Source organism: Haliotis asinina, chromosome 10, assembly GCF_037392515.1.
Source record: "Haliotis asinina isolate JCU_RB_2024 chromosome 10, JCU_Hal_asi_v2, whole genome shotgun sequence".
NCBI classification, from domain to species: Eukaryota; Metazoa; Mollusca; class Gastropoda; order Lepetellida; family Haliotidae; genus Haliotis; species Haliotis asinina.
The window spans coordinates 32,305,247-32,319,577 of NC_090289.1; the positions used below are offsets into that span (position 1 = coordinate 32,305,247).

The 14,331-nt window shown below is 38.9% G+C and overlaps 1 protein-coding gene across 1 annotated transcript in view; it reads right to left on the reverse strand.

The window, feature by feature from the left end:
- The window catches only part of LOC137298867 (molybdenum cofactor sulfurase-like), a 77,713-nt gene that overhangs the window by 30,822 nt on the left and 32,560 nt on the right, over positions 1-14,331 (reverse strand). The window contains exon 2 of the mRNA XM_067831207.1: positions 2,661-2,817. Within this exon, the coding sequence (XP_067687308.1) occupies positions 2,661-2,817 (157 nt within the window). The remainder of the gene's footprint in view (positions 1-2,660; positions 2,818-14,331) is intronic.

The following is a 14,331-nucleotide window of genomic DNA, read 5'->3' on the forward strand; positions in this document are numbered from 1 at the left end:
CTTCTTGCAAATATTGTAAGGTCTAGAATGTTGCGGTTAACACCATAGGGTGAGCATCTTGTAGCAAACACAGTAAGGTTTAGTATCTTCTTGCAAATATTGTAAGGTCTAGAATGTTGCGGTTAACACCATAGGGTGAGCATCTTGTAGCAAACACAGTAAGGTTTAGTATCTTGTTGCAAATATTGTAAGGTCTAGAATGTTGCTGTTAACACCATAGGGCGAGTATCTTGTAGCAAACACAGTAAGGTTTAGTATCTTGTTGCAAATATTGTAAGGTCTAGAATGTTGCTGCTAACACCATAGGGTGAGCATCTTGTAGCAAACACAGTAAGGTTTAGCATCTTGTTGCAAATATTGTAAGGTCTAGAATGTTGCTGCTAACACCATAGGGTGAGCATCTTGTAGCAAACACAGTAAGGTTTAGCATCTTGTTGCAAATATTGTAAGGTCTAGAATGTTGCTGCTAACACCATAGGGCGAGTATCTTGTAGCAAACACAGTAAGGTTTAGTATCTTGTTGCAAATATTGTAAGGTCTAGAATGTTGCTGCTAACACCATAGGGTGAGCATCTTGTAGCAAACACAGTAAGGTTTAGCATCTTGTTGCAAATATTGTAAGGTCTAGAATGTTGCTGCTAACACCATAGGGTGAGCATCTTGTAGCAAACACAGTAAGGTTTAGCATCTTGTTGCAAATATTGCAAGGTCTAGAATGTTGCGGTTAACACCATAGGGCGAGCATCTTGTAGCAAACACAGTAAGGTTTAGTATCTTGTTGCAAATATTGTAAGGTCTAGAATGTTGCTGCTAACACCATAGGGTGAGCATCTTGTAGCAAACACAGTAAGGTTTAGCATCTTGTTGCAAATATTGTAAGGTCTAGAATGTTGCTGCTAACACCATAGGGTGAGTATCTTGTAGCAAACACAGTAAGGTTTAGTATCTTGTTGCAAATATTGTAAGGTCTAGAATGTTGCGGTTAACACCATAGGGTGAGCATCTTGTAGCAAACACAGTAAGGTTTAGTATCTTGTTGCAAATATTGTAAGGTCTAGAATGTTGTTGTTAACACCATAGGGCGAGCATCTTGTAGCAAACACAGTAAGGTTTAGTATCTTGTTGCAAATATTGTAAGGTCTAGAATGTTGCTGCTAACACCATAGGGTGAGTATCTTGTAGCAAACACAGTAAGGTTTAGTATCTTGTTGCAAATATTGTAAGGTCTAGAATGTTGCTGTTAACACCATAGGGTGAGTATCTTGTTACAAACACAGTAAGGTTTAGGGGACTGGGGTGGTGAGGCTCGCTGAGTTGGCTGACACGTCATTATACCCCAGTTGCAAAGATCAATGCTCATGGTGTTAGTCACTGGATTTTCTGGTCCAGACTCGATTGTTTACTGTCTACCATAATGGAGATGGACTATTGCTGAGTGCGGCATCAAACAACCAACCAAAAATCTTACATCAAAGTTGCATTCTAAGACCCTAACAGATAAGGTAATTAGCGGCTATTGAGACATCAATAACACTGTGCCAGATGATGTCAGTAATTAAGATACTATCTGTCTACAAGTGACCCTAATGAAGCAGCCATCGATGGTTGGCAGTATGTGTGGCATGAGAAACTTGTTAATGATGTTCCTCACCTGGTCAGGTGAGAGAAAAAAATGCTAACAATGTGCCCTTAGGTACTAATTACATCTAATCACAGGTACGTGACTGAAGGTCACTTGTTTCACTGAGGGTTTATAAAGAGGTAAGGCAAGTATGTTCGATTACAAAGTAAAGGAAAGTGCCTGTCAAATCTGAAGGAGCAATGATGAGGGTATACTATCCCAAACTGAAATTATTATTACATTCATTTCATTTCTATTTTACATTACATCAAGGAACAGTGTTTTAAAACACTGGTTCATGGACAATGAGTAACTTCAAAGTTGACACCGATGGGAAATGTTTAGATTGAACATTTGCTTCAGAATTGAAGTCCAATACTGTTATGATGTATATCTGTAGGTCTTCCATAGAAAACAAATAAAGCAGCGAGTCGGAATCATGCAGCACTATCTCAAACCTGCCAACACTCTATTATTTGGCTTGAGACTCATGTTCATATTACTTATGTCACACACTCATGTTAAACTGAGTTCATGTGAAAAGTTGAAATAAAAATCTTTTAAAAATCACACAAATAGATCCATGTACATTGTTCTCAGTGACTTTTCTGAGACGAGAATTAGCAATAATGTGTTGGCTTCATTGATGCTTAGGTATCTTCCGGCTTCCTACATCCCTTGAACCTTGGCGTCTCAAGCTTTATTCTCTCTTGGAGTGGACAGATGTTTGTGGTATTTACAAGATCAGCTTTGAGACACAGCTGTCACCAGAAATATATACTAGCATCTTGTTGCAAACAAAGTAATGCCTAGATTCTTGCTGCAAACATGCTAAGGTCTACCATCTTATTGGAAACACAGTAATGCCTAGATTCTTGTTGCAAACAGGTAAGGTCTAGCAAACTAGCAGCAAACACATTAAGGTCTATCTTCTTGTTGCAAACAGGTAAGGTCTAGCTGAGCATAGGTTCAGTATACCTGAGTCAACTGTTAGAATAGTGAGTAACTGCCAGGCATGTCAATCTTGTCACTCACATACCTGTATCTGACTTGATCGATTGTATCAGTGGTGAGGCGGCTACTCTGACTGCGAGAGTGGGGGTTGCCGTAGAGGTTGCTGAAGAGATCTTTGTGGAATGCCTCCATCTGACTCTGAGCAAAAAGCGTGGTGCCAACATGGTCAACATATGTGAGTCCTGAAACCACAAGAAACATGAGCGAGTGAGTGAAACACAAATTCCATTCCTGGTTAAGAAGGGCTCTTTGCCACACAATGATATTTTTGTTATGACCATCAAAGGTCCCATTCCACAAAGTCATGTAAGCATTAAAATGATTGTAGCTCTCATACCTTCACAAAGACATATGACTTACTGAATGGAATCTTAAGACTGAAATACAGCTGTCTTTGGGCACAACGAAACTCAGAGTGTTTTTATATACACTTCTCAAAAAAATGTGAACATCCAATTCTTTCATGATATGATATTAATTCTGTCATATCAATACCAAAAATACCAAATTCATATATACTGGCACCATTGACATCTATTTTAACTTGTAAAACATTTGAAACAAGACCCTTTTTCCTTAATGGACATACTGATCTACTGATCTAAGCATGTTTCGCCCATGACCAACACTGAGTTGCAGAAATACAGTCATAATTTTTTTACCACATCAAAGTGGAGTCCAGGACAATCTCTTATTGAAGAATTGGCAAGTGATTACAGGCTTGAGCTGGATTCTCTTTAATGTATTCTCTAGTATGGAAGGCAATTTTACATCACCAATGAGATTAATAGAACCTTTGTGCTTGTCATAATTAGCCAATAGTCCATCCACAAGTCTACCCAATGTCCCTTATAATACTGAACTTCCTCAACAACATTCAAGTACACAAGAACATGGCACCACACAGGTCCTAATGCAAGTCTACAATAGTACTGAATCAGAAGCAGACTTAGCAGATAGGAATATTCACCACACAAACACAGACAGCTTGCATCAGCGACTTATATCTCCCCATCATCCATATTATGTGTCTGAAAAATCATGTCGGCATTGAATCCAGACCAATTATTCCTCAGAGGGATAAATCTGTCTGAACCGCTGATACCAAGCAAACAAATCTCCTCACTCTATAGAGCGCTTATTATTCCATGCACATTCTAATATCAACAAATAACATCCATCACTATGCAGAACAAAGTTGGAAAGCCCATCTGGGACATGTGATATAGAACCGCCGGTCCCGTCTGAATATTGACAGCCCTGATCACCTAAAACTCTGGATAGTGATGACTGATGTGAGACTCCAATGACAGTCTTAATGGATCATCAAAGATTTAAAATATTGATCCTTTGATTTCTTATTTATATAGGATAATGAACAAGCTTGACAAGTCCCACAGGATTCTTTTATTTCCCTTTTTTATAAAATGCGTCTAAATATGAAGCAGATAATTTGTAACAGACCTTAAGGGCCTCAAGAAACCATCCTTCTGGAGCTGAGTTCTACTTAAATACTACTTTTCAATTTAGGTCTGTTGATATTAACCAACTTGTAATTTGGACTGAAGCATTAATTGATCACTTCGTGGGACATTATCACTGTTTGAAACATCGAATTCCTACATAGCAACACCCAGACAAATTAGTCATATTGGGGAGAACATAACGGCTGAAGATCAAGACGTTACTTTCTTTATCCTCCTTGTCAAAATGATGAGAATCAGACTGGATCATGTGATGTTGTTAAAATACTCATCCTCATCCTTGTCAAAATGGCAAGATCTGATTGGATCATGTGATGTTGTTGAAATACTATTCTTCCTCGTCAAAATGATGAGATCTGATTGGATTGTGCGATGTTGTTGAAATAATACCTATCCCACATGGACAGGATTAAATTTCACAGGACAATAAATCCCTCAAACCCTGCCATGCAGAAAACATCCTGAAACATTAAGCTGGACTCTGTTCATGAGTCAACGAAGGTTTTATGACACCACACAAGTAACCTTCAGCTAAATGACAGAGCTATTTTCAATCACTACCACTTGTTTGATAACAGTGCTACCATCAACACCGAAACATCACCTCTACTGTAATAAAGAGTTGTCAAAACATAATATGTAATTCTCTTTCTGTTCATGTTTTCTGTTTCAAATTTGGTCTAATACTTCAAATGACAGACTGAAATATGTCAGCAAGATAAATGTGTTGTTTTACGCATAACACCATAGACCTACTTAATATATCTTAACCTGGAACACACAAGTTAGAAATGTCTAATATGGTTCTGGCTATGGTAATTACTTCACTTGCATGCTAGGGAGTCAGATTAGGAGTAAAGGGAGTGAGCGATATTGCACATCTGAATAAATCTGGTTTCTTGCCACAAACAGAGACATTTATGACACAATTAATGTATTTCATCCCATCCAAACACCTCATCTGACACCGTTTTACTGTCCCTAACTACCTACAGGCAAAATAATGGTTGATAGCATGACCATCAATGTACTTTGAGTACAACGCAAATTGTGAATAGCCTTAGTTTTACCCTGTTTTTAGCAATATTTCAGCAACATCATTGTTGGGAACACAGAAATGGGCCTCATGTGTAGAATCAAACCCAATCTTCAACATGATGAGTGAACGCGCTAACCACTCGGCTACCCTATGTTTTTGGAGTAACAACAACAAAAACAGGTTTGTAAACAGATCAGGTGGTCTATGACATGGCTAAAAATTGTGAATGTTGATCATATCAATCACTTGGTCATTTACATCTGAAAGTGTTGAACAACAAACATGATCGACATGTGCTTTGTCAGACACACGCGTCTACATTAATGACGGTGACAGAAAATCATCCTGAGGTATTCTGAAGAAGGGAGAATATGGCTACATCGTTTCAGTAACGAGATTAAAGGGGCTGCCCCTTGCTCTACTGTCATCTTGTACTTGATAAATCTTTCATCCGACGAAGGTCCACGAAGTACCCCTTAAAGATGTCATCCAAAAACCTGAATGCAATCATAATTTGTAACGTGATACCAGTCTGCTTTCCCCAGAAATAAGCTGCTAAATATTGTTATGCAAAATGTCAATGGCGCCATGTTTCTTGGATATGAAGTCATCCAACATTTTGTTACATGATTTTGCCATAATAAATTAATTACCTCCATTGTGAGCTGTTTCAGGACCCACTAAAACAATATTATTTGTTTTGCTCATTTTGGAAATAACAACAAATTCCACAATTTTATTTATGAATAATAAGCCCTTTTCTGTTCAACTGTCCTCCTTTGTCAAGCATTATTGACAGACCTCTAATGATAGCGCAGTGAAAAATATCATGATATTATTACAATAATTACACCCGACATTACCTGGCTATCTCCACAAAACAATGACAGCTTGGAACATGTCTGATCATCCCAAAAACTTCCAGTTAATGAAGTCGGGAAATAAAACAAGCATAACAACATTGACTGGTCATCACACTGAGAAACCAAGACACCACTGCTGCAATTTTCTTGTTCAGATAATGACGTCTTAGTGTTGCACTGTGACATAAACATGTCCAACAATGCTCCACAAAGAACTCATCAGCCTTTCAACTGTTTCATACAGATGTCAAGAACGTCAACAATAATCCTTGAATGCAATGACTAAATAGCTACAGACACTGTAATGAGTGTTTCGATGTCTAAGAAAGCACATTAATAATTTTAGTAGGCAGCTGTACATTAAAAGTAGCCATTACGTTCTTTGAATGGTTGTAAACGCTGTGTTATGGACTGTTTCAAGGCATATCTTCATGATGGTCTACCTTGAGGGATAATACATGGATGAAAGTTGATGGAAGTTAGACATGGTCTGAAATAGGTTTAAACTTTAACAAAGACAATGTGACACAGACTTGATGGAACATCTGAGTGAGTAAGTGAGTGAATGAATATTGTTTTATATTGCTTTTAGCATTATTCCAGTAATATCACAGTGGGGAACACCAGAAATGGGCTTCACACTTGTGGATTACGAAAGCTGTACAGATCTGAAACACAGAATCCATTGAATTTTAATTCACAATTCAATACTTGCAACATGTGTCCCTTTGATTTTTCACCAATGTACTGGCCCTCACCTTTATATTATCAGTGATCAAATTACCAGAAGAACAGTATTATTTCAGCAACACAGCATGACAATATGAAGGGTGTCATATATGATCTTTTACAGTTTGTTTTACTTTGTTTGTTCCTGACAAGTTATACATCTAATCAGCCCTGGTCTGGCTGAAATGTCTTTTTTGTTTCATACGAAGTTTCATACCCTGTACATAGTAAAACTGGTTTAACAGTAAATCATGCTTAAACCAACATACAGTTACTGTTATAGGTACCAAATGCAACAATCGAATCCACTTTTTACCACCAGTATATGTTGTTGGAGACCAAACTTTGAAATCCTATAGGGTAAAACTGATTTACCAAGCACCATGCTGGAGCTGGCAGCTATTCCAGTTCCAGACAATGTGCAAATCAATGCTCATGCTATTGATCACTTGATTACACTGCCACTATATAGCTGCAATACTTAGTGAAGTGTTAAACTCATTTACTCACTCGATGTGTAAAACTCAAACCCTGTGTGATTAATAAAATCGGCAATAGCTAGAATAATATTCAAAGCTTGTGATCACTTGATTACACTGCCCCCATATAGCTACAATATTGAGTGAAGTGTTAAACTCCCTTTGTCAGTGTCTAAATCTGAAACCCTGTCTGATTAATGAAATCAACAATAACTAGAATAATATTCAAAACACACCCATAGTCAACACACACAAGATGGGTTCAGAATGACACTTCCATCACTCATTGCCCTTTTGAGCTAAATGGAATCTGTTTTGCCAGGGAATTAAGTCAGACTCTTCAGCAGCACTTACATTTAATATGTAATCGAACACACTAAGTCTACACCTGAACCTTATTCAGCTTCCCTTTTGGAATCCACTCTATATAATGGCTGAAATCACTCAGCAATTAAAATGGTCAACAGGGAGGCTAGAGAGTTTATCAGATGTGAATCCAGTTGGTCGGTATCGCCATCACTTGTCTGCAGCTAGGCCTGAAAATGGATACTTTAGCTCATTGAGGCTTTATTATCACCTGATTTGCTACTGCACACTATCAGAACATCCTGGCGCTATCACCATAAATCAGTTTCTCTTCGACACAAGTACCTGATTAGTTAATGCAACTATAATGTCACTCTATTGTCTTACCTGTAGTCTACAGTAACAAAGTCACTGATCAAAATTCTTCAGCTCATGCAAGAATTCTAAGAATGTACATTAGGAATGGTGAGTGAGTGAGTTATGTGCCCCAATCAGTATTCCAGCTTTATGGTGGTGGTCTGTAAATAATCGAGTCTGGACCTGACAATCAAGTGATCAACCACACAAGCAATGATCTATGCATGTGGGATACAATGGCATGTGTGAACCATGTCAGCGAGCCTCATCACATGATCCTGTTTAAGGCCTCTTACGACAAGCATGGGTTACTGTAGATCAATCTAACCGGAATCTTCACATCATCATATCCAAGTTGCACATGTTGATGCTCAGACTGTTGATCATTGGAGTATCTGAACCAGACTAAGCTATTAACAGTCACAGCCATATAACTGGAATATTGCTGAGCGCAACAAACAAACAACAAACAAAACATGCCATTAGTCATGACAGCTGTCCAGTTACTTGTAAGTAGATCTTAACATATTGGGGCCAGGAAGTTAAACACTGACGTTACCTCAAGTAACCTCAATGACTACTCTCACCAAACTCTGTTTGTCTTCATGAATATTAAGTTTGCTCATTTCATTGTTTTCACTAAATACAGTTTGAACTATGCAGTTTTCCTAATATTTCCTTATTCTCAACTCTGAATATGTATTTTGGGAAAGAACCCATAGTTAAAAGTCTTTTCATTACTCTTCTTCTTACAAGAGGTATGCTTAAGTCAGAGGTTTCACCTACTGAATGCCTTCTTAAAATGATCAATAGTAAAACTACAACAGTTTGAACTGGACTTTCATCGCTAGGAAGCCAGTACATTTTGCTATGAGAGAGTGAGTGAGTGAGTTTGACATCACTTTGATTATGACAGAAACATGGCATTCTACTGAAATCTATATAAAGTACCCATAAAAAATAGTTAAAATGAATAATAGGTGAATACCAGTATTTCAACTCAACCAGTAATCTATTCCCATTCCTCATTCCACAGACCAGGGGGCACCTGCTAAAGCTGATCAACAATCTGCCTCATTTTGGTACAAAGCTCACATCAAAGACCAGCCAGGCAACAATGAGGAAGACATCATAATATTTTTCTCCTTCAAAAGTCACAAACATGAAATATGTAAAAATCATTGTGATCTTGATCTAAGGGTCCCTTGGCACTTAGTTGGACCTGGACTTCCGAGTGACTTACAGTACTAGTTGAAAGATCAAGGTTTAGTAGGTTGAAAGATCTGGACCAGCATTGTTGGCTGCTGTCCTGATTTTGTTTAGTGAATGATATTAATTTGCAAGTAGCATTCATCTCATCCATATTCATATTGTAGGCATTTCAGTTGCATAAATACTGGAATCTGGGAAATAGAGGAACACACATGATCGTCACTAGAGGTGATGATGAATTTCAAATGAACAGAGCAGCTACGAATGCTGGCATAGTTGGTACATGTCACGGGATGACATGGATATTGCCTGCATGGCTTTGCCTGGTAATACCTCTCTGACATTAACCTGGAAGTGTAACATAATCAAATACATACAAAAATAAGCCAACCAAAAAAGCATGCACTGACCTTGTTGGACTAACACTTAGTTTCTGTGTATATACTGGACAAATAAGTTAGGGATATTGGTATTTTTATGATTGATATTTCATCAGCTCATCAATGAATAAATAGATGATTATTCATAATTTCAAAATTTACATACATCCTTCAACTATTTTTGTCCAATATACGATAAAATGTAATGGATGTCAACTTCTTCTTTATTGTCTTCACAACGTTTCTGGGCTATTCCTTGCCCCTTCGTCAGGTGGATCATCCTTTCGTCCACCTGACGAAGGGGCAAGGAATAGCCCAGAAACGTTGTGAAAACAATAAAGAAGTTGACATCCATAACATTTTGTCATATATAAGAATACTGACTTCTAAATACCTCTCAAGTACTTTATTTTTGTCCAGTATATATAATTTGGATAGAAACAAACAATTCTAAATTGGAAAGGAATCCTAGTGAGAAAGAAGATTCAGAATCTGAGACAGAGAGTTGCATCATTTTGGGCTGGGGGAGATTTTAGGGATAATAATATGCTTCAGGGATTGTGTCTGCCAATGACATTGTGGCCACCTGATACTGGGGCTCATAAGTACTCAGCATTAACTGCATCAAATTCTAGACTGTGACAAAGTGAGCAAAACCTCAGCTTTGTGCTAAAACTCGCAGCCAGACAATGTGACCTAATCAAAAGCTTGAAGAAATTACACATGAAATGTTTGTTCCTTTTTAAACCAGATTCCTGCAAGGGATTTTATTGACCATCTGAACGCTGAATGTGTGAGTGACAAATGCATGCTGTTTGTTCAGCACTTAACACATGGTCCAGCTGTGACTCTGTTTTCATGATTTCAATCATATCGACTACCATAATCATGCTTAAAATATTAAATCCTTAGCTTCTGAACATTCTCAATTATACGGACTAAACTGTAATTTATTTTTTCCTTTTAAAAATGTGATCCCACCCTGTTTTCATTAAACTGACAAACTGTTTCTAAAGTGTTTAAGTGCATAATGTATTGCTAAATGGACAAAACAACCGAACATTTTGTAACAAAACCTAAGGTATGTGAATAGTGAACATCATTGTTTATCACAGTCAGTAAAGTTTCACCTATATCACGAGCCATGTGAGGGACACAAACGTAAATGCACTTCAGTTTTACGAAAGGTGCTGGGAAGAAAGTCCAACTTCATGCAGCTATTAATCATTTAACTAATTGGTTCAAGCCCTGATGATAACGGTGGTTTAGTACCAATGGACATTATCAAGGCTTGGTATCATTAGCAATTGGTACTCATGGACATCATACAGGTTTGCTACCAATGGAAATCATAAGGGTTTGGTACTCATGGACATCATAAGGATTTGATGCTAATTGACATCATAAGGGTTTGGCAGTGATGGACATCATAAGGGTATGGTACCAGTGGACATCGTAAGGGTTTGGTACTAATGGACATCATCAGGGTTTGGTTCTGATGGACATCATAAGGATTTGATGCTAATTGACATCATAAGGGTTTGGCAGTGATGGACATCATAAGGGTATGGTACCAGTGGACATCATCAGGGTTTGGTTCTGATGGACATCATAAGGGTTTGGTACTAATGGACATCATCAGAGTTTGGTACTGATGGACATCATAAGGGTTTGGCAGTGATGGACATCATCAGAGTTTGGTACTGATGGAAATCATAAGGGTTTGGTACTAATGGACATCATATGGGTTTGGTACTAATGGACATCATCAGAGTTTGGTACTGATGGAAATCATAAGGGTTTGGTACTAATGGACATCATAAGGGTTTGGTACTAATGGACATCATCAGAGTTTGGTACTAATGGACATCATAAGGGTTTGGCAGTGATGGACATCATAAGGGTATGGTACCAGTGGACATCATAAGGGTATGGTACCAGTGGACATCATATGGGTTTGGTTCTGATGGACATCATCAGGGTTTGGTTCTGATGGACATCATATGCGTTTGGTTCTGATGGACATCATCAGGGTTTGGTTCTGATGGACATCATAAGGGTATGGTACCAGTGGACATCATATGGGTTTGGTTCTGATGGACATCATATGGGTTTGGTTCTGATGGACATCATCAGGATTTGGTACTAATGGACATCATCAGAGTTTGGTACTAATGGACATCATAAGGGTTTGGCAGTGATGGACATCATAAGGGTTTGGTACTGATGGACATCATATGGGTTTGGTTCTGATGGACATCATCAGGGTTTGGTTCTGATGGACATCATATGGGTTTGGTTCTGATGGACATCATCAGGGTTTGGTTCTGATGGACATCATCAGGGTTTGGTTCTGATGGACATCATCAGGGTTTGGTACTAATGGACATCATCAGAGTTTGGTACTAATGGACATCATAAGGGTTTGGCAGTGATGGACATCATAAGGGTTTGGTACTGATGGACATCATATGGGTTTGGTTCTGATGGACATCATCAGGGTTTGGTTCTGATGGACATCATCAGGGTTTGGTACTGATGGACATCATCAGGGTTTGGTACTGATGGACATCATCAGGGTTTGGTTCTGATGGACATCATCAGGGTTTGGTACTAATGGACATCATCAGGGTTTGGCAGTGATGGACATCATCAGGGTTTGGCAGTGATGGACATCATCAGGGTTTGGTACTGATGGACATCATATGGGTTTGGTTCTGATGGACATCATCAGGGTTTGGTACTGATGGACATCATCAGGGTTTGGTTCTGATGGACATCATCAGGGTTTGGTAGTGATGGACATCATAAGGGTTTGGTACTGATGGACATCATATGGGTTTGGTTCTGATGGACATCATCAGGGTTTGGTACTGATGGACATCATATGGGTTTGGTTCTGATGGACATCATCAGGGTTTGGTTCTGATGGACATCATCAGGGTTTGGTACTAATGGACATCATCAGAGTTTGGTACTAATGGACATCATCAGGGTTTGGCAGTGATGGACATCATAAGGGTTTGGTACTGATGGACATCATATGGGTTTGGTTCTGATGGACATCATCAGAGTTTGGTACTGATGGACATCATATGGGTTTGGTTCTGATGGACATCATCAGGGTTTGGTTCTGATGGACATCATCAGGGTTTGGTTCTGATGGACATCATCAGGGTTTGGTTCTGATGGACATCATATGGGTTTGGTTCTGATGGACATCATCAGGGTTTGGTTCTGATGGACATCATAAGGGTTTGGTACTCATGGACATCATAAGGATTTGATGCTAATTGACATCATAAGGGTTTGGCAGTGATGGACATCATAAGGGTATGGTACCAGTGGACATCATCAGGGTTTGGTTCTGATGGACATCATCAGGGTTTGGTTCTGATGGACATCATATGGGTTTGGTTCTGATGGACATCATAAGGGTTTGGTACTCATGGACATCATAAGGATTTGATGCTAATTGACATCATAAGGGTTTGGCAGTGATGGACATCATAAGGGTATGGTACCAGTGGACATCGTAAGGGTTTGGTTCTGATGGACATCATCAGGGTTTGGTTCTGATGGACATCATATGGGTTTGGTTCTGATGGACATCATATGGGTTTGGTTCTGATGGACATCATCAGGGTTTGGTTCTGATGGACATCATCAGGGTTTGGTTCTGATGGACATCATATGGGTTTGGTTCTGATGGACATCATATGGGTTTGGTTCTGATGGACATCATCAGGGTTTGGTTCTGATGGACATCATCAGGGTTTGGTTCTGATGGACATCATCAGGGTTTGGTTCTGATGGACATCATCAGGGTTTGGTTCCGATGGACATCATAAGGGACCTTATCTACTGGTCTGATTCTTGGAACAATATGGGACTCTTCAGTCAGAGAATAGGGAAGGTTAGGACCACATATTCCATCCATTGCCCATAACCCCTACGACCTTGGGATCAATATGCAGCTCCATGACAATCAACTCATGGACACACCTAAAACAGCTGATTAGAGCCAAAGTACTGATATATATATATATATATGTATCTGATGCACACATGCCCCACTGCCCTTTGTTTCCAGCTATGTTTTAATGGAAAGACGGATAAACAACAAACATGTTTCATGATATAGCATCACACTGCAAACATACAGTAAACTTACGATAAAGGTTCAGTAAGGTTCAAATTAATGCATAGTGTGTTTGCTAAATGACTGATAAATAACAACACTATCGAAAAAGGAAGTCTGGCCTTATATGACTTTGGACAGTGTTCCCTGCAAGCACAGGAACACCACTAATTACCATCCCACATTGATACAATGTGGATAATCAAAACTATCCTTTGGTGTAGTGAATGATCCTTGATGAATGAGTAAGTTTAGTTTTATGCCACACGTAGCAATGTTCCAGCAAAATAACAGTGATGGACAACAGAAATAGGCTTCATACATTGTGCTGCTGTGGGAATCGAACCTGGATCTTCAGCATGACAAGCAAACACCTTAACCACCCGGCTGCCCCACAGACCTGCTCTTCGATGACATGCTGCATGGCAATATTATAAATGGGCATGGAGTTGGCACAACAAGAAGAAGCTGTTACAACCATGGCAGACTGCTCCATGAGGATCTCAACCTTAAACAATCTAGAGGTTCAGTTACCCATATCTCCTGCCAGTGTGAAGCACTTTAAGTATCATATTGGAAGTGGTTTCAAGAATTGTGGGCAGGTATGAACATCAAATAATTAAATGCCTTATATATCTGATCTTGTTTCCATAGCAACAGAAAAGTACCACACTTGATGATTTGACGTAGCATTAAATTCAGCTGT